General features: G+C 43.0%; 1 protein-coding gene across 2 annotated transcripts; it reads right to left on the minus strand.

Annotated features, from left to right (window-relative positions):
- Positions 1-407: 407 nt before the first annotated feature.
- LOC106563532 (anoctamin-9) lies at positions 408-21,199 on the minus strand. 2 transcript variants are annotated; one of them, XM_014129214.2, is made up of 24 exons: positions 20,898-21,199; positions 15,996-16,067; positions 15,726-15,848; positions 15,366-15,460; positions 15,222-15,271; positions 15,062-15,120; positions 14,823-14,902; positions 13,569-13,703; positions 13,328-13,421; positions 13,174-13,234; positions 12,799-12,881; positions 12,451-12,555; positions 12,158-12,322; positions 12,044-12,080; positions 7,018-7,129; positions 6,446-6,503; positions 6,231-6,328; positions 5,769-5,968; positions 5,401-5,553; positions 5,155-5,299; positions 4,073-4,195; positions 3,715-3,808; positions 3,238-3,350; positions 408-3,087 (listed from the first exon to the last, which is right to left on the minus strand). In XM_014129214.2, exons 1-24 carry the CDS (start codon positions 20,910-20,912, stop codon positions 3,054-3,056), a joined length of 2,304 nt encoding a protein of 767 aa, XP_013984689.2. In that variant the 5' UTR covers positions 20,913-21,199; the 3' UTR covers positions 408-3,053. The 2 variants fall into 2 exon arrangements, with proteins under 2 accessions (XP_013984689.2, XP_013984688.2); XM_014129213.2 differs by having other exon boundaries at positions 15,366-15,508.
- Between the last annotated feature and the right edge of the window lie 125 nt (positions 21,200-21,324).

The raw sequence follows: 21,324 nt of genomic DNA on the forward strand, positions 1-21,324 counted from the left end.
CACTGTTCCTAGGCTGTCATTGTAAATAAGAATTTGTTCTTAATGGACTTGCCTAGTTAAATTTAAAAAATAATATAATAATAATGGTTACTAATCGTAAACGTTCCCTGCCTCTGAAATTCACTCACCCTTGTGTCATTTATGACGAAGAAATCATTTGTAATAATGTCTAAATAAAGTGCTGAGGAGTGCTGATTATGAAAGCTGACTTTACAGTACTACCCAGTATGACCTCTGACATATTGATGTATGTCTGAGTGAAGCATAGAAGAGTTGGAGGTGTCTGATACAGGGAGTTTAACCCAACTCTGAGGCCACTGCACACACAGGTCATTACTTCTCTGCATTATTCATCTACATGGGCTAGCTCAGACTGTTAGGTTACAGTATGTGAGTTGAATTGCTTCTCATAAGTAACAGTTTAATTTAATTGTTTTGGCATGATACATGATTGCATTTTAAAGATACAATCAAACTCAAGGGAACTTCTGTTTTCACTTTTTTCCTTGGTAAGTTGAATTACATGCACATAGTACGGAGTTTCCTCTGAAGCATTTGGGCTCCCTGTACTCTTGCCTTCTCTTGTGGGAGGAATTGTTCTCATTGGCGGCAGGCCAAACAGGGCGTGTTTAAGTTACAGATACTGTTCCTCAGTCTGGCAGCACACTATGAGGTATGAACTGTGGTGAGAGGGTAAGGTTCTCCGGGAAGTCATGGGAAATGGTGGGGGAGTGAAAGGACCAGATGAAGAATAAAGACACAGGCTAACAACCCTCTTTATAAAGGGAATGTAGAAAGCCTTGGAATGCAGACAGTAGCATCTGGCTTGGTTTTATCTCCTCTGAGATCAACAGTCAGCAGAGAGAGACCAGAGAGGGGGTTAGAGAGTTTTAGTGAGAAACTAAAGTTGAGAATAGAGAAAGGAAGATTGTGATGAACTGTTCAACCATGAGTTAGTCTGATATGTCCACACAAACATGCCGTTTTTAAAATAGGAACAAAAGTATTTTATATGCTCAGTGTTACGTTAGTATTTCTGCAACCTCACTGAATGCATTCCGGATATGAAGTGAACCCACTAAGAGGATTTATGTTATTGGAACATTGAGAATATTTTTGGTTTAACTCTGGAAGAGGGGAGGAACTCTCAATGACAGGCCAGGGGACATGGATAGAATAAATAGTTTTAGCTACAGTAAGATGACATGTAGTTAGGAACTGACCATGTAGATGACACCTTTCATTTCCCTTCACTTTGCCAAAACTGTTTACACAAGGTAGGTTATGTAGTTTAGTGCTGTATATAACATTGGGCTGTAGAAGAGAAGACCACTCTGCCCTCTTGTGGTATACAGACACTATGTTCATTGAGGGTTTTTCATAGAAACCTTCTAATGGACCAATTGTCTCTATAACATCTCTCCGTTTTATTTACCTGACCTAATGTGAAAAGTATTTTTTGTTGTTGATCAGGCTCAACTTGTTAGGGAAATAGACAGGGTGTGGTCCACCAAATGGCAGTTAATTGTGTCTACTTAGTTTACCAAAAAAAGTCCTCAAGTAATCTTTGTCCCGTCTGTCCATCAAAAGTGAGAAGCAGATGGACAAAATTACAATGCACTTTCACGCAGGTGATAGACTGGTGAGCAAAACCCTGTCACATACTGTATGTACAATATACAGTAAAAAAAGCAATACAGCAACTCAAAATGTACACCTTTCCAACAACAATACAATATCCATAGGTATTGGCTCAAATCATTTCTGAATTATACTTAAAAAAATATGTTTTTACAAAAACTCTTGCTCATACACACAACATGAAGCAACCCTATGTTTGAATTTAAAAAGGGATAACACAATTTTTCCGAATATCATTTTAAATAAATAATGCAGTGGATTAAAAGTAAAGTTAAGAGATGCATAATTATATAACAAATTATATTATTCACACTTGATTCTATATGTTGAGAGAACATTGAGGTTACTAAAGGCATGTAAACAGGAAACATCAGTACAGTATTTGCAAAACAGGTTGTCACACCCTTACCAAAAATAAAACTACCGCAGTTCTTTGTAAAACATTAATATTGGCCAGTGTAAGGGATTCAATACATTTCAACTCGTGTTTTCCATTTGTATGGCATGTACAGTTTGTGAAACAAAATTAACCCCAACTCTGTTACTGTATAGGCATCCCTGCTAGGTTAACCTAATGTAGCAGGCATAAAATAAATCTACACACTGAAGAAGGCTGCAAAGTCTGTACGCTATCCCTGATGCAGTGAAAAAATGTTTGGTGTACGGACCCATCACACCTTTTCATTTATCCGATTTCACACGTTTTACGCACCAACCAAACTTCTGAGAGACTGCGATGGTCCCCTTTTGATTAGGAAAAATAAATGCCTGAAACTAGATCCCCTACATACTGGTCTTGACCAGAAGGAAAACAACGTTATCTTCTGCACTGTTCAACTAATGTGGAGGAGGAGTTCAGATGGAGTGTCGCCTTGTTAACGTCCAAAACAGGAAGTTGCGTCACAGGCTCTCTGTCCATATCCCCTGAAAACCAGAACCCCTGGTTGTTGGGGACACGGTTGAGGCTACTGCTTGGTCATCAGTCATTCAAGAAAATACAATGTTATATGGACCTCTTCTTATGAACCACAGTTGTGGTATCTGGGGTTAGTCTGTCAGTCTATTGGTTCATTTATATTGGGGTACCCTTGCTTATATGTGAAATAGAGTTTGGATCAGTCTAATCCTCGTAGAAACTTGTAGCCCCGATCGGCTATTAAGATACGTTTGCATGCGCCACGGGTGGCCATTAATCACACCGGTATAAACAGTGTGTTGGCCATGTGGGAGAAAACTCAGAGGTGTTGGGAGATGGGGCTGTCCTACCTCTCATAACGACCAGGCGCTAACTATGCTGTAAGATGCTGATCTCAGGTCAGTGCAGAGAGCATCACTTTTAATGTGTATTTTTCAAGGCTTCAAAGTCATGTGTCATGCTGGTCATGTCTCAGGGTGTCCCTCCGTTGCGGTCATCACACATCTGTGGACTGCCTGTACGTCATATCCCTGTCAACACAGACAACATTCGTTTTAATCAGATCATGGAAATCACTATGGTGATAATAAGTTCCATGCAGATGAAGTACGGCAACACTTAATCATACATGTTCATGCAAGGAATAGTGTGGTAGTCTATAACCATATGTTTTAACTCACTGCAGTTCCTCTTTGAGTCTACAGAGTTTATCCTTCAGTCTGTCGTTCTTCACCAACATGGGGGAGTCAGGCACAAACCAGGCAGCAATGCATTTAAAGATGACCACTACATGCTACAGAGAGAGGTGAAAGACAGACAGGCTTGTTCAACCATATCCATGATATTTGGCATTGCTCAATGGCCATTTGGAGTTGCAAGGATATGGTTTTGACAAAACCCTAAACTCACCTTTTAGCTTGGCCTTTAACAAGTGATTTTATTGTTTTAGACATCCTTTGCGTTTGTTTTTACAGCTTTAGTTTTATTGTAAAGTGTGTCACAATTTTAAATAATGTTTGATTTGATCATGGGTGCAGACCTTAATTAAAATCAATAACATGGAATTCAGTGATTCCTGATGTGCCACAACTATACTGAAAATAATCTAAGTAGTTTGACGTAAATACACATATTCACAGATGCAAAGAAAGACATACCTCAAATAGGACGACGAAGGCAAAGCGTACAGCCATGATGAGCCAGAACTGGGAGGTGAGTCTGTAGTCAACGTCATTTCTGTAGTCTTTATAGCTGAGAAACACACACCAGTTTCACCATCAACAATCTCTCTCAACAACTTCTGGTATCACTGGACTGGGTTTCTTTCTGTTTGTGACTGCATAGACTCTAGCTACATGTATGGATGCCTGAGGAGAATTGGTTGCTTTGGTTTCTGATTATTCAAACACTTCGTTAATATAAACAGTGAAATTAAGAGATGGGCAGTAGGGTTGAGCCAGGCTTTGGTAAATAGTAGCTTCCGTAGTGACCTAGTTGTGCCTCACAGATGCCCACCTGCATTGTGTAACATTGAAGCCGCTCCCTGTGATCAGTTGACTGGGGAAAAAGTCCTTCCGCACGTTCAGGTCTGTTATCTGAGCAGTGGATAGGGTGTCGTTGATATAGCCCTTCATACAGCTATAAGGGGGGGAAAGGGATTATGGTCATATAAAAACAAACCTGCTGTACCCTTCTCCAACTCATGAGGTTTTATGCAGCTAACCGTTTAGAGAACCCATAAAGTAATGCCCCATGAATCAACACAAAACATACATTTAAAAGCATACAGCTTAGCTTGCTTATACAAAATCATAATTGGAAATACATTTCCATATTAATTTGTCTTGGAATTTGGAAACAGAATTAAATTGCGAGCCTTTTTCACAACCAGTGTTTACCCACAGCATGGTTACTTATGCCAATAAAGACTAAACTAGGGAACTGTTGAACTCTGCCTTACAAAGCCTTTGGAACAGTTTCAATAGAGAGAGACAGTAGCGAATGTAGTCTTTATTTTATTTTTCAAAATTGGTAGTTACAGTCTTGTCCCATCGCTGCAACTCCCGTATGGACTCGGGAGAGGCGAAGGTCGAGAGCCATGTGTCCTCCGAAACACAACCCTGCCAAGCCGCTCTGCTTCTTGACACACTGCTCGCTTAACCCGGAAGCCAGCCACACAAATGTGTGGGAGGAAACGCCGTACAACTTGCAACCTTGTCATCGTGCATGCGCCCGGCCCGCCACAGGAGTCGCTAGAGCGCGATGGGACAAGGACATCCCGGCCGGCCAAACCCTCCCCTAACACGGACGACGCTGGGCCAATTATGCGCTGCCTCATGGGTCTCCCGGTCGCGGCCGGCTGCGACACAGTCCGGGATCGAACCAGGGTCTGTAGTGGCCCCTCAATCACTGCAATGCAGTGCCTTTGACTACTGCGCCACTCGGGAGGCTCGAATGTAGTCTATCAGATGACATTATCTACATGATTACTATGGCATTCATTGCTTTAAGAGTCCAGACCATGTGTGAGAGGTCTACTCTACTGTAGGTGCAACTCATGCACCAGTCACTGCACAATGTGCTACAGTAGAACTTACTGTACATTATCTTCTCCATTGGCACAGGGTCCGTAGTGGTAGCGATAGACCAGCCGAGGGATGAAGTCTGAGGACACCCCAATGACTAGCCCATTGGCAATGACAGCCAGAACACCAATAGCTTCCAGAATGTTGGTCCATATACCTGAGAAATCATATTATGGGATGAGCATACAAGCCCCAACAAAAACACGGTAAGGAGTTTACCAGAGACGCACAAGCTTTTAAATATACTGTTTAACTCACCAATATTATTGGTTTTCTTGGGGACTAATCTACGTTCCAAGCTGACCATCTTGATGGCATCCAGACGGATCTCAAAGATATTGTTGATGAGGGCCAGTAGAGGGGCCAGAGGGAAGGCTGCCACAAAGATGGTGGTGAAACTGAACTGAAGAACTGCATGAGGAGAAGAGTGTAATAACACAACAGAGATTTAACATTCAAGACAGGGGATTGGGAAGTCAACAAAAACCATCAGGGGCAGAATCATTGAACATAAGAGACCATGAATCAGTGTAAGAGAGAATCACTTCGGTGAAATAAATAAAGACGTTGGACTTAAGAGACAATGAGACATCCATGGAAGGTAGCGACTTGTTAATGTGACGTACCCATTTCCAGAAACTCATTGAAGAGACTGAAAAAGTTTACGTCATTCAGATCGTAGTTGCGCAGCCAATCATGCAGCTTGCAGATATCACATGGGTCATGGCCCCTCTTCTCCTCTTTGCGACATGCATTTTTGTTGCAGTCACCACTCTTCCTCTCCAGCTTCTTAGTTGTATTCCTTCTGAACTTACTCTTGAACCAGCTGCACAACAACATAAGACAACCTAAAGTGAGAAAGTATGATGCTCCACTTTGGATGTCCAATTCGGTTAATTAGAATTCATTCAATTCATTAACTAGAATTCATATTTACATGGGGTTTTATCGTCTGACTGACAGTCAAACGTTTATTTGCTTTACCAAAAGCTTACTCAACACATCAAAGGGCTTATTCAACCTATTTATTTCCTCAGAATGTATCTATGTTAAGCAGGTAGATAACCATAGCTATATACTGTACTTACGGCACAATAAACTCAAAGATGTTATTCAGTGTCTGTTTGAGCAACATGATTACGGCCATTTGAATGAAGAGGTCAGTGAGGCAGCCACTGGGATGACACTGGCAAGGACAGGAAAAGGCAGATATGGTAACAGTATAAATACAATCCAAACCGTTCAACCGTGTCATTATCCCATGTTAAGTAATACTTTTTTTAAATAGTGATGAGCTACCCACCTCCTCCAATCTCCATTTACCAAAAATACGAACGTAGCTGCCTGGGCGACCATTTATCCTATGCACAAGAACGGCATGTTAGATTCATTAAATGTAAGCACATATGCATAAACATTTCAAATACTTACACATTTATGGTTCAGGACTCAAACATTTCAAGAGTCACAGATACATGGACACTTGTGGATACAGAAAGCACCTTCTCCATACAGCTAGGCTGCCCATGACAGCTGACACAGAGCAGTACCTTACCAACTGTTTTCCCCTTGGTTTTAGGCTAGTCTGCAATCTTTAATTTTTATTTCTTTGATTTAACCTTTATTTAACTAGGCAAGTCAGTTAAGAACAAATTCTTATTTACAGTGACTGCCTACCACGGCTAAACTCTAACCCGGATGACGCTGGGCGCCGCCCTATGGGACTCCCAATCACGGCCGGTTGTGATACAGCCTGGAATCAAACTAGGTTCTGTAGTGACACCTCTAGCACTGAGATGCTGCGCCACTCGGGAGCCCCATGTACCATCAGCCCGATCAAATATGAACACTACACACACACGTTGCACTCAGTACCTGCCCAGGAAAAATGCCACATATATGAGCGAGGAGAAGAGAGTGAAGAACTGGAAGGTAAACATCTTGACAGTGAAGCTCCTCTCAGTGGCCGTCATCGACTGTGTCTTCTCTGCAGGCAAGAGCAGCAACATTAGCTTCATTCACTGACTCACTTAGCTAAGTACAATTCCATCTGATAGAATGACAGTGATGAACATGTACAGTTGAAGTCGGAAGTTTACATACACTTAGGTTGGAGTCATTAAAACGTATTTTTCAACCACTCCACAAATTTCTTGTTAACAAACTATAGTTTTGGCAAGTTGGTTAGAACATCTACTATGTGCATGACACAAGTAATTTTTCCAACAATTGTTTACAGACAGATTATTTCACTTATAATTCACTGTATCACAATTCCAGTGGGTCAGAAGTTTGCATACACTAAGTTGACTGTGCCTTTAAACAGCTTGGAAAATTCCAAAAAATGAAGCTTCTGATAGGCTAATTGACATAATTTGAGTCAATTGGAGGTGTACCTGTGGATGTATTTCAAGGCCTACCTTCAAACTCAGTGCTTCTTTGCTTGACATCAGGAAAAGCAAAATAAATCAGCCAAGACCTCAGAAAAACAATTGTAGACCTCCACAAGGCTGGTTCATCCTTGGGAGCAATTTCCAAATGCGTGAAGGTACCACGTTCATCTGCTCAAACAATAGTACGCAAGTATAAACACCATGGGACCACACAGCTGTCATACCGCTCAGGAAGGGCGTTGTCCCCTAGAGATGAATTTTGTGCGAAAAGTGCAAATAAATCCCAGAACAACAGCAAAGGACCTTGTGAAGATGCTGGAGGAAACAGGTGCAAAAATATTGTCATGACGTTGCCCTCTTTGGGTACAGCGAGCACCATCCCCCTCTCCCTCTCTATACCCCTTTCACCAGGCTCTGTAAGAGAGGTCGTAAATTCCTGGAGGAGATCCTCTCCTCATGGCCACAGTATAGAGAGAGAGTGAGTTTCATAGAGAGAAAACAAAGGAATTTCTTCCACCTCACAGAACTGGAGAACCGAATGACATTTATGTTCTGGAGAAGGTATAAAAGATTGGTGAAGAATCCAGCTATGAACTGGTCCGTTTGGTACAATTTTGTGAAACTCATGAGACAATACCGCCACATTACCATAACCATGTTTAAAGTAGAGTCTCAGGTATGAGACTTACATCTAATGGTTGTATAAAATGAATGAATAAGGATGAAGCTAGTTGTGAGATGATGGGATGCTATGTAATGATGTTAATGTGAGAAAATTGTATTTCTGTTTAAAGTTTCACTAAGTCATTGGCATGCCCCCAGGGGCACAGACAGGACCTGGCGTCATGAGACAGCCTTTTTCTATGTCCCGAATAAAATCCCCACCTAGGTTTTCTATCACCAGACCAGCTTACCTCGATAGCGAGAGGGCCAAGGTTTGAGAGGAGACCAAGCTTACCTCAATTACGAGATGGCTAAAGGTTGCAGACCATGCATTTCTCTTGCTGAACTTTTAACCATACCACGTGGTTAAACTCTTAGACTATCGATACCGACAGAATAAGAACAAGTCTTTGATATTAATTACTAGTCTGCAGCTAGGAATTCGGTATAATTGAACGCGAAGACCGACAACCACCGAAACATCTATCTATAACGACATGAATGAATGTCACTCAGAACTATCCATTCTAACCACGACAGAGAGAGAGAGAGAGAGAGGGCGGACAAACTCTCCAACAGAAACAAACTTTTCAACAGAGATCCCGACGACACACTGAGAGTAAATATATATATTGATTGCAATTATTCCCGAATGAGTGAGCATTCATGTGCAAAGGATAGCATTTCAATTGTTATAATTATCAACTCTGTAGTGCCTTCTCAGCTGACCCCCACTCCCCTTTTGTCTAACAAGCCGCCATGCTGGTTTAGCCCACTACGGCACATTCCTCTATCATTTCCTTGTAACCATATCTACTGTTTGTTATGCATTTCTGTGAATTACTGTCACAAATAATGTCGTTGTGTTGAAGGGAGGACCAATACGCAGCTGGAATGTGGATACTCATCTTTTTAATAAAACACGAGCAAAGCATCCACAGGAAAAAACAATAAACAATACTCACGACAAGAACAGTGTGGAAGGCTAAACAAAAGCAGTGCTCACAAACAACTACCCACAACCACAAAGAAAAACACACACCTGTTTATAGGACTCCCAATCAGAAGCAACTAGAAACACCTGCCTCCAATTGAGAGTCCAGCACCCAACCTACACATAGAAAACCTACCTAGAACCTACACACAACACAAACCCTCTGCCACATCCTGACCAAAACTAATACAATTACTCCCTCTGCTGGTCAGGACGTGACAGTACCCCCCCTAAAGGTGCAGACCATGACTGCACCTAAAAGAAAAGACAAAAACCCCAAACAACAACAAATATCCCCCTAAACTAAAGGGAGGGAAAGGAGGGTGGCTGCCGTCAACGACGGCACTGTGCTACACCCCCCCTCCCCAACCCACCTATATAGGAGGCGGCTCAGGTGCGGGACGTGGACCTCGCTCCACCTTCGGCGTCGCCCACTTAGGTGGCGCCCCTGGCTGCGCCCGGCTGGCGGGCGGCGATGGCTGCGCCGGGCAGGCGGGCCGCTCTGGCGACTCCGGGCAGGCGGGCCGCTCTGGCGACTCCGGGCAGGCGGGCCGCTCTGGCGAATCCGGGCAGGCGGGCCGCTCTGGCGACTCCGGGCAGGCGGGCCGCTCTGGCGACTCCGGGCAGGCGGGCCGCTCTGGCGACTCCGGGCAGGCGGCAGCTCTGGCGACTCTGGGCAGGCGGCAGCTCTGGCGACTCCGGGCAGGCGAGGCTGGGCTGACGCACTAGATGCCTGATGCGTGGGGCTGGTACAGGACGTGCCAGCCTGGAGACACGCACCTCAAGGCTAGTGCGTGTAGCGGGAAACACTGGACCGTAGAGGCGCACTGGCGGTCTCGAGCGCAGGGTTGGCATCACCCCTTCAGGCTCGATGCCCACTCTCCCCTGGCACATGCGTGGCGCTGGTACTGCGCGTACCGGCCTGAAAATACCAGGCCTCACCACAGCCCCTACCCCAAAGCACGGGACCTGTCCAGTCTGTTTCTGTCCAAAAAGGGTACGGGGAGCTGGCCTGGGTCTCCAATCTCGCCCTGCCAAACAGCCCTTGTGCCCCCCCCCCCAAAAAAATATTGGGGCTGCCTCTCGGGCTCCCTTACCCGCCATGTTCCCCAGTCCTCGCCAGAATTCCTCTGCTGCTTGGTCCTGGTATGGTGGGTAGTTCTGTCACAAATAATGTCGTTGTGTTGAAGGGAGGACCAATACGCAGCGGGAATGTGGATACTCATCTTTTTAATAAAACACGAGCAAAGCATCCACAGGAAAAAACAATAAACAATACTCACGACAAGAACAGTGTGGCAGGCTAAACAAAAGCAGTGCTCACAAACAACTACCCACAACTACAAAGAAAAACACACACCTGTTTATAGGACTCCCAATCAGAGGCAACTAGAAACACCTGCCTCCAATTGAGAGTCCAGCACCAGAACCTACACACAACACAAACCCTCTGCCGCATCCTGACCAAAACTAATACAATTCCTCCCTCTGCTGGTCAGAACGTGACAATTACCTAGTTAGTAAATAAATGATTTTAAGACAATTGATGTATGGATGACTCATAGTGAAGACTGGGTTCGTGCAGATAACCAACAATTTACGACATTTGGAATGAGACTAACGTGACGTAAATATTAAATCGAAGACTAATTGATCAGATATTAAAATATCTGAAAGTTATATTAGGAAAATTTAACTTTGTAATCTGAATATTTTCCTTGGTGCCCCGACTTCCTAGTTAATTACAGTTACATGATTAATCAGTTTAATCGCGTAATAATAATAATTTGATAAATACGTCTTCAGTTTTAATGATGCCAAAGACACGACAGTATCTATATCCACAGTAAAACAAGTCCTATATCGACATAACCTGAAAGGCCGCTCAGCAAAGCCCTGCTCCAAAACCGCCATAAAAAAAGCCAGACTACGGTCTGCAACTGCACATGAGGACAAAGATCGTACTTTTTGGAGAAATGTCCTCTGGTCTGATGAAACAAAAATATAACTGTTTGGCCATAATGACCATCATTATGTTTGGAGGAAAAAGGGGGAGGCTTGCACGCTGAAGAACACCATCCCAACTGTGAAGCACGGGGGTGGCAGCATCATGTTGTGGGGGTGCTTTGCTGCAGGAGGGACTTGTGCACTTTACAAAATAGATGGCATCATGAGACAGGAAAATGATGTGGATATATTGAAGCAACATCTCAAGAGAATAGTCAGGAAGTTAAAGCTTGCTCGCAAATGGGTCTTCCAAATGGACAATGACCCCAAGCATACTTCCAAAGTTGTGGCAGAATGGCTTAAGGACAACAAAGTCAGGGTATTGGCCATCACAAAGCCCTGACCTCAATCCTATAGAACATTTGTGGGCAGAACTGAGAAAGTGTGTGCAAGCAAGGAGCCCTACAAACCTGACTCAGTTACACCAGCTCTGTCAGGAGGAATGGGCCAATATTCACCCAACTTATTGTGGGAAGCTTGTGGAAGATTATCCGAAAAGCTTGACTGAAGTTAAACAATTTAAAGGCAATGCTACCAAATACTAATTGAGTGTACGTAAACTTCTGACCCACTGGGAATGTGATGAAAGAAATAAAAGCTGAAATAAATCATTCGCTCTACTATTATTCTGACATTTCACATTCTTAAAATAAAGTGGTGATCCTAACTGACCTAATACAGGGCATTAAATGTCAGGAATTGTGAAAAACTGAGTTCAAATGTATTTGGCTAAGGTGTATGTAAACTTCCAACTTCAACTGTACATGTTTGATTCTAAATGAAAATGTTCAATGCAAACATATGTTCTGCTCATCCAAATTAAGATGTTCCTCTTCAGACTCACCTATCTCACACAGCTTGAAGGCCACGGTCTTGTTGACCTATCCGGGTAAGAGAGGAGAAGAGTTAGGGACTGTGCAGGTCTACATGACTTAGAGGGGTTGCTGGTTGAACTTACTCTGGTCATAACTTGCATGGTGATGTAGTGTAGTACAGCACCCAGCATTACAGCTACAGTGTTGGCATGGTCCCTTACAAACTCCCATGTTCCTTCTGACAACACCACAGCAGCAACCACACGGAACACCACCAGAGCCTGGGTTAGCCCAATGATCAGAACCAACTGGTAAAAGAACATACACACAGTGAGAGGACAACAATGACTGAACCGGAGCTAAACACGGGTATAGCCCAGGATGAAAACTGCTATGTCTAATGCAATATGGTACTGAGTGACTGACTGGGACTGACCATGAGAGTGACCAGCACCAGAACAAGAGTGCTGCGCAGATAAGAATGGCGAAACTCTTTGGGATGGCAGTCTGGATCATTGACTACTCCCAGGATGAGCTCCTCCTGCAGGCCAGATGGAACAATATTCAGGATTATACTACAGAGGTCTGAGGTCATATCAATCACACAATGGGTCACTACCATAAGATGTCAGTAATCAATGGGACATTATTTTAGTTATTTGAAAAAGTATATGATTGGGTAATATCAATGAGTAACAGACAACAGAAACCATGCTAAAACCATCCAATAGTGTACACTATATCCAGACATATAATGGTTTCTTAGGCCTAAGTGAAGCTGTACCTCTTCCTCACACCAGTCAAAGACATTCCATTTGGACACAAACGTTGCTTTGTGTCTCTTCCACAGCTCCAGAAAAATGGTAGCTGGAAAAATAAAAAGGACATGAGTCATGACGGGGCGGCAGCGTAGCCTAGTGGTTAGAGCGTTGGACTAGTAACCGAAAGGTTGCAAGATCGAATCCCCGAGCTGACAAGGTACAAATCTGTCGTTCTGCCCCTGAACAAGGCCACTGTTCCTAGGCCGTCATTGAAAATAAGATTTTGTTCTTAACTGACTTGCCTAGTAAGATAAAATAAAATGACAATGTCAAGATTTATCTGAATTAAAAATGTATTGGATGGAAAGAATCCGTTTTATCCTGTGTGAGAGACTTACCCCAGACTGCCATGAACATAGCAAAGGCCACCGTCCCCTCATTGTCAAACAGATGACTCACCTGCACACAAGACACATTTTGAACATAAACTTTATTAACTATTTTTTTTAAAGTAAAGTTTGCAATGCAGTATGGTAGAATGACATGAGTTACCTTGGCATAGGTACAGGTGTCACGCAGCTGCCATACTTGACACCATTTGTCACACCTTGGGCACATAACTGTGTCAGACTCACAGACCTCCTTTCTGTAATATGAAGACACACAATGCACCTTCAGAAACACATGAGTTTTAAAGAGGAGCAACTCCATGTAACCAATTTTTTATTCCTACTAAAATGTCCGCAACAATCAGCTTAATAAATAATTTGGCTCAGTGGGCCTGTCAACTCACATGAGGGGGCTGGTGTTGAAGAAAGCCAGTGCATACAGGAACACAATCACACCCAGAATGGCTGCAGGGACCAGCAGGATGGTGTACCAGCCCAACCACAGGTAATACAGAGCCACCTTCTCTCCAAAGTAACTCCTGACAGATACATTTCATTTTGAATGTTCAAATTCAATCCAGGAAAAGGACATTCCTTTTCAGTTAACACCCCTTACTAGGTTTCCAGGGGGATAACACAAATATTTAATTAACATGTAGCTAAGTTTCACAGTTTAGTGTCATCTTGATAATTTCCCTTTCACACCACTGAGGTAAATGACATGTTGTATTGCTATTTGCATGCTGTATATTTAAGCAATAAGGCATGAATGGGTGTGGTATATGGCCAATATACCACAGCTAAGGGCTGTTCTTAGCTGGTTCAAACTAAGCTTGATGATGAGTTGGTTATTTGAATCAGCTGTGTGGTGCTAGGGCAAAAACCAAAACGAGCACCCAGGGGCGGGCCCAGGACCAAGTTTGGGAAATCCTGCTTTCGGTAAGCACATCACATTTAGCTGCATCGGCAAACCCAAAGTTCTGTGTGGATATAACCACTAGCTGGCATACTTCTTGGTAACAGAGTTAATTGCTTTGAAAGCGAGAGAGATAGGCCTTTTCTTCATTGGGCAAAAGTCTGTTCTCCACCCTCTCTCCCCAGTCCTCTCTCCTCGTTGACCTGGAAACCGATAAGTGGTCAAGGAGAGACGAAATTTTTTGTAGGGAAACGGAAGATGGTCCTCCCTTCCTCGATAGCCTCCTTTTGGCATGGAAGCACAAGTGAATCCTACATGATTCCTTCGCGGAAGAGTTTTTAATCTTCCACACCTACTTTGAAATCAGCTATTTTCTTGATGGAGAAAAGGATGCAAACATTTCAAAACAGTATTCTATTGATCATTTTATCTACAACATGTCTTGCATAACTAGCTAGCTACATTTGTTTTTATCACTGTATACATTTACTTGGGGATTCCACCCTGTAAACGTCATTTTCGTCCATGTGCTATTTGACAAGGAGTCTCATTTCATACAAGCACAATTTTGTCCACTTTTCCCCTTCTCGATGCCTCTCCTCGATTACCTATGACCTTTTTCAAAAGGAGGCCAGAGAGGATGGAGGTGAGAGGATGCAAGAGTTGAGCAAATCGAATTGAGGAAAGGCCACTGTGAAACCAAAAGACACAGAAACACAGCAGGATATATAGAAGGTCTTACCTGACATCATCGACAGGCTGGGTGGAACAGAGAGCAGACCATCGTGCCCACTTTTGTTTCAACACCTTTTGCTTGTTCATCTATAAAAACAGAAAGAGGCTCATACTGTAGACGTATTTCACATCAATTAATTTCATATGGGCTACGTACGATCATACAAGACATTAACAGCTACATTGCCCCTCAAAATTGAACAAGTAATCAGGTATACAAATAGTTAAGGAGATGTTTTTTTTTACCTCATGCAGGCAGAACGTGGCCTCAAAGACACCCTTCTCCTGGAGCTCTCTGAGGTTCTCTGTTGTGTTTAAATGAAAAAGAGGGTTAGGAGTGCCGAACAATTGAAGTCAGGGACAAATATGTTGCTAAAGAGATCAATGGAGGGAGCACTTCACATACCTCCTGTGTTGATATGGGTGTGGTGTAGGATGTAATGCACTACTCTGATCCTGAAAGAAAAACAGGAACAAGGTAAGAGGACATGTTGGAAGTTAACATTATTTGCATATGGAATGGCAAGAGTGAGAGTTCAATGCATCTCACCTGGTTGAGTGAGGGATTCTGCCACATTTCCGGTCGCCGCTCCAGTTGCAAGAATCAGACACCTTTAGTAGGTACCTGTACTTGTCAAAGATCTCCTTCGGGGCCCGGACACCATAAAACACCTTGTCAACATGAACGATTTTCTGACACAAAAACAGGCAACGTTCATGATGAGCATTGAACCAGGTGAAATTGGATCATTTTGGGAGGATTGGCCACGATGTTACAGTACAACTTTCACACATTCTCTACAGTTGTACACATCCCAATAAAATATTGAACACATCCCAATAAAGTAACATTGCCTCAGCATCGCTCCATATGGAATTTAAACGTGATTCAATCAAGGAACAAACTCACTGTCACTTTCATGTTTTTCTTCCTCAGGTGGTCAATAAAAGCCACCTGCTTCAGAAACTTTGGGTGTTCCTGGTCCTCAACTTTGTCAGCAACTAGAACATAATCATATGTCCTCTGCTGGTGCTGTGGGAAACACACACAAGGCTTTCTGTATTCTAGGGACTGTGTCATACAAACAGGTTGAATAATTATCACCTGTATGACTATGTATGGCTCTAAGTTATGAATGCAGTGAAATGAATAGATGATGTGTGTTGTGCGGTCTCTTACCAGAGTTGGGAGTAATGCCTCCATGGTATTGTCAAAGCCATCCATGTTTCTCTCCTGCAGCTCAATACCATCCTAAAACACAGGGTAACAAAGAGGGACAATGTGACATCTCTCTTGTTATACAAGGGCTGGCCCTCCTCCCCACCTCACTGCAGTGGTCTGACAGGCATGTGCCAGTCAGCATGGACCACAAGGAACCTCTCAGCTAACATAATGGTCAATGATGTGCCTTCATTCACTACAGCCAAATCATCATTGTGGCTTCACTATCCTGTGTCGAAAAAAGGGATACTAGGCTAATTCCTTTTTACAGTTGGTCCATGAGATGTTAATAACACACATCTCTAAGCAGTGGGGTAAAACATATAAAGGCAACTGGGCCATCCCTCTTGCCATCTCTGTTGTTATGCAGGTTTCTCTCTAAAACCTGTCAGTCTTTCACTCTTCCAGACTCCCACAGGATTTTCCAGATTACAGGCCCCAACACGCCCGTCAGTGAAAATGTTCCATAGACTGCTCCTCACACTCAGTGGGTGGGAGGGCTTGTAGGCTTTTGCTGTACAAAACGATGGGATTATTTACATCTCTGAACTAAATATAAATGTTATATTCTAAGGCCACACTGAGTTCTATGCTCTGCTATGTCTCGAGAGATATGATCCAATCTTGACTGATCATATTTTGGAGGTGTGCCACTATTACCCTCTTTAGTGCAGTTGCATAAGCTTTAATGAGATAACCTGTTTCACCAGGAGCACAGCCAAGAAGACCAGGCAAACGTTGAAAGGAGGCTGGCTCTGATGTAGGGTACTGTGTAGTGGATATGGCATGGGTTGCCAGAGGAGAGGTGTCATACATCAGGCCTCAGCATCACATACAGTGGGGAGAACAAGTATTTGATACACTGCCGATTTTGCAGGTTTTCCTACTTACAAAGCATGTAGAGGTCTGTAATTTTTATCATAGGTACACTTCAACTGTGAGAGACGGAATCTAAAACAAAAATCCAGAAAATCACATTGTATGATTTTTAAGTAATTAATTTGCATTTTATTGCATGACATAAGTATTTGATACATCAGAAAAGCAGAACTTAATATTTGGTACAGAAACCTTTGTTTGCAATTACAGAGATCATACGTTTCCTGTAGTTCTTGACCAGGTTTGCACACACTGCAGCAGGGATTTTGGCCCACTCCTTCATACAGACCTTCTCCAGATCCTTCAGGTTTCGGGGCTGTCGCTGGGCAATACGGACTTTCAGCTCCCTCCAAAGATTTTCAATTGGGTTCAGGTCTGGAGACTGGCTAGGCCACTCCAGGACCTTGAGATGCTTCTTTCGGAGCCACTCCTTAGTTGCCCTGGCTGTGTGTTTCAGGTCGTTGTCATGCTGGAAGACCCAGCCACGACCCATCTTCAATGCTCTTACTGAGGGAAGGAGGTTGTTGGCCAAGATCTCGCGATACATGGCCCCATCCATCCTCCCCTCAATAAGGTGCAGTCGGCCTGTCCCTTTTGCAGAAAAGCATCCCTAAAGAATGATGTTTCCACCTCCATGCTTCACGGTTGGGATGGTGTTCTTGGGGTTGTACTCATCCTTCTTCTTCCTCCAAACACGGCGAGTGGAGTTTAGACCAAGAAGCTCTATTTTTGTCTCATCAGACCACATGACCTTCTCCCATTCCTCCTCTGGATCATCCAGATGGTCATTGGCAAACTTCAGACGGGCCTGGACATGCACTGGCTTGAGAAGGGCGACCTTGCGTGCGCTGAAGGATTTTAATCCATGACGGCGTAGTGTGTTACTAATGGTTTTCTTTGAGACTGTGGTCCCAGCTCTCTTCAGGTCATTGACCAGGTCCTGCCGTGTAGTTCTGGGCTGATCCCTCACCTTCCTCATGATCATTGATGCCCCACGAGGTGAGATCTTGCATGGAACCCTAGACCGAGGGTGATTGACCGTCATCTTGAACTTCTTCCATTTTCTAATAATTGCGCCAACAGTTGTTGCCTTCTCACCAAGCTGCTTGCCTATTGTCCTGTAGCCCATCCCAGCCTTGTGCAGGTCTACAAGTTTATCCCTGATGTCCTTACACAGCTCTCTGGTCTTGGCCATTGTGGAGAGGTTGGAGTCTGTTTGATTGAGTGTGTGGACAGGTAACGAGTTCAAACAGGTGCAGTTAATACAGGTAATGAGTGGAGAACAGGAGGGCTTCTTAAAGAAAAACGAACAGGTCTGTGAGAGCCGGAATTCTTACTGGTTGGTAGGTGATCAAATACTTATGTCATGCAATAAAATGCAAATGAATTACTTAAAAATAATACAATGTGATTTTCTGGATTTTTGTTTTAGATTCCGTCTCTCACAGTTGAAGTGTACCTATGATAAAAATGACAGACCTCTACATGCTTTGTAAGTAGGAAAACCTGCAACATCGGCAGTGTATCAAATACTTGTTCTCCCCACTGTAAATCATAGACACTCTTCAGAGCAACATGGTCCAAGGTAAAAAGCTGACCTGACAATTTCTCAAAGATCTGCATGCTTTAGATGAGGATCATGGTGGGAGACTGTTCAGCCGACTTTGAGTTAAGTTATGCTTTAAAACACAAAAGGCCAGATAAGTGACCTTTAAATCTGTGAAATATTTTAAATTGGTCTGGGATTTTTTATAATTAATTTATTTAGCTGCTGCAATGAATCTAGCCTATACATTGCCTTCGGAAAGTATTCAGACCACTTGACTTTTTCCACATTTTGTTACGTTACAGCCTTATTCTAAAATGGATTAAATGAAACAATTCCTCAGCAATCTACATACAATACCCCATAATGACAAAGGTTTTTAGATTTTTTTGCTAATTTATAAAAAAAATTGGAACAGAAATACCTTATTTACATAAGTATTCAGACCCTTTGCTATGAGACTCGAAATTGAGATCAGGTACATCCTGTTTCCATTGATCATCCTTGAGATGTTTCTACAACTTGGGAGTCCACCTGTGGTAAATTCAATTGATTGGACATGATTTGGAAAGGTACACAGTTGACAGTGCATGTCAGAGCAAAAACCAAGCCATGAGCATGAAGGAATTATCTGTAGAGCTCCGAGATAGATCTGGGGAAGGGTACCAAAAAATGTCTGCAGCATTGAAGGTCCCCAAGAACACAATGGCCTCCATCATTCTTAAATGGAAGATGTTTGGAACCGCCAAGACTTGAGGGGAGAAGGGCCTTGGTCAGGGAGGTGACTAAGAAGCCAATGGTCACTCTGACAGAGCTCTAGAGTTCCTCTGTGGAGATGGGAGAACCTTCCAGAAGGACAACCATCTCTGCAGCACTCCACCAATCAGGCCTTTACGGTAGAGTGGCCAGACGGAAACCACTCCTCAGTAAAAGGCACATAACAGCCTGCTTGGAGTTTGCCAAAAGGCACCTAAAGACTCTCACCCCATGAGAAACAAGACTCTCTGGTCTCTTTGGCCTAAATGCCAAGCGTCACGTCTGGAGGAAACCTGGCACCATCCCTACGGTGAAGCATGTGGGTGGCAGCATCATGCATGTAACTAGCCCATCCAACTACCTCATCCCCATATTGTTATTTTATTTTGCTCCTATGCACCCAAGTACCTCTACTTGCACATTCATCTTCTGCACATCTATCACTCCAGTGTTTAATTGCTAAATTGTAATTACTTCGCCACTCCGGCCTATTTATTGCCTTACCTCCCTAATCTTACCTCATTTGCACACACTGTATATAGATTTTTTTTCTATTGTGTTATTGACTGTACGTTTGTTTATTCCATGTGTAACTCTGTGTTGTTGTTTGTGTTTGGCCAAGTTGAAGTTGTAAATGAGAACTTGTTCTCAACTGGCCTACCTGGTTAAATAAAGGTGAAATAAAAATAAAAAAGCTGTGGGGATGTTTTTCAGCGGCAGGGACTGGGAGACTAGTCAGAATCGAGGCAAAGATAAACGAAGCTAAGTACAGCGAGATCCTTGATGAAAACCTGCTCCAGTGCACTCAGGACCTCAGACTGGGGCAAAGGTTCACCTTACAACATGACAATGACCCTAAGTATACAGCCAAGACAACGCAAGAGTGGCTTCAGGACAAGTCTCTGAATGTCCTTGAGTAGCCCAGCCAGAGCCCGGACTTGAACCCGATCTAACATCTCTGGAGAGACCTGAAAATAGCTGTGCAGCAACGCACCCCATCCAATCTGACAGAGTTTGAGAGGATCTGTAGCGTCATACCCAAGAAGACTCGATGCTGTAACGTAACATAATGTGTAAAAAAGTCAAGGGGTCTGCATACTTTCCGAAGGCACTGTACATGGTGAGGCAGAAAATAGTTTCAGGGAACCTCAGCTAGAATGAGCCACAGTCATGTGTTCTCAGTCCAAATAAAATACCTGTAATATTTTATTTCACTAGGCAAGTCAGCTAAGAACAAAATCTTATTTACAATGAAGGCCTAGGAACAGTGGGTTAACGGCCTTGTTCAGGGGCAGAACAACAGATTTTTACCTTGTCAGCTCGGGGATTCGATCTAGATCTAGGGTGTGTGTGATGTTTGACCCACATTTAGTTCATAGATAAGGCACTGTAGACCACTTTTGGTACGGTAACATAACACAACTCAGCATACTCACACACAAACGTATAGATTTCTGATACAGGTTATAGATATACGGAAATAGATTTTAACCTGCTATGACCGTCACCTCAAAGTATCTAAAAAGCAGTTTCATTACCATAATCCATGAGTATAACATTTTAAAAATACATTATTCAGTCCAACTGATTTTTATACTCATTCAAAATACTGTAGGCTACATGAAAATATGTTTCCTAAACAGTTTGCAGGTGAATTGTTTATAAATAATCTTCCTCACCTGCTCTGGATCCATTAAATACGTTGCAATACGCTCGTTATCCAAATTGAGCGAATATTGAAAATCCTCATTCACATCTGTCGTTCGAGTGCCGTTTTCTTCATTACTCACGAAACGTTTACCTCTACTTCAGACAGACGGGGAGATCTAAATATAAAAAAATTATGAAAACTACTGTACTGAGCTAAAAAATAAGTTGACTTCACTTCCGTGTTTCTGAGTCAATCGCTTTCAGGTAAGTAGCGTCACTGCTTCTCAAAAGGTGAGGCGCTGATATTGAGTGCTTCTACTGGATTAGCAATGCGGCCATCTGGTCATAATAGGACAGTCGCAAACGTTTAATAGGTCTACAGTTAGTGACCAAAACTTAGTCTCTGTATTTCTCTACCCATGAAAGTGCATGCAAATGATCTGTGAAACCAACGAA

Source organism: Salmo salar, chromosome ssa11, assembly GCF_905237065.1.
Source record: "Salmo salar chromosome ssa11, Ssal_v3.1, whole genome shotgun sequence".
Classification (NCBI taxonomy): domain Eukaryota; kingdom Metazoa; phylum Chordata; class Actinopteri; order Salmoniformes; family Salmonidae; genus Salmo; species Salmo salar.

Bases quoted from the DNA above. Each gene is read 5' to 3' on its own strand.
- LOC106563532 (XM_014129213.2), bottom strand. The intron at 14,903-15,061 runs GTAAAAAAAAAC...CTGTTTTTATAG, and splicing joins CCACGTTCTGCCTGCATGAG to ATGAACAAGCAAAAGGTGTT. The intron at 13,422-13,568 runs GTGAGTTGACAG...TTCATATTACAG, and splicing joins TTCAACACCAGCCCCCTCAT to AAAGGAGGTCTGTGAGTCTG.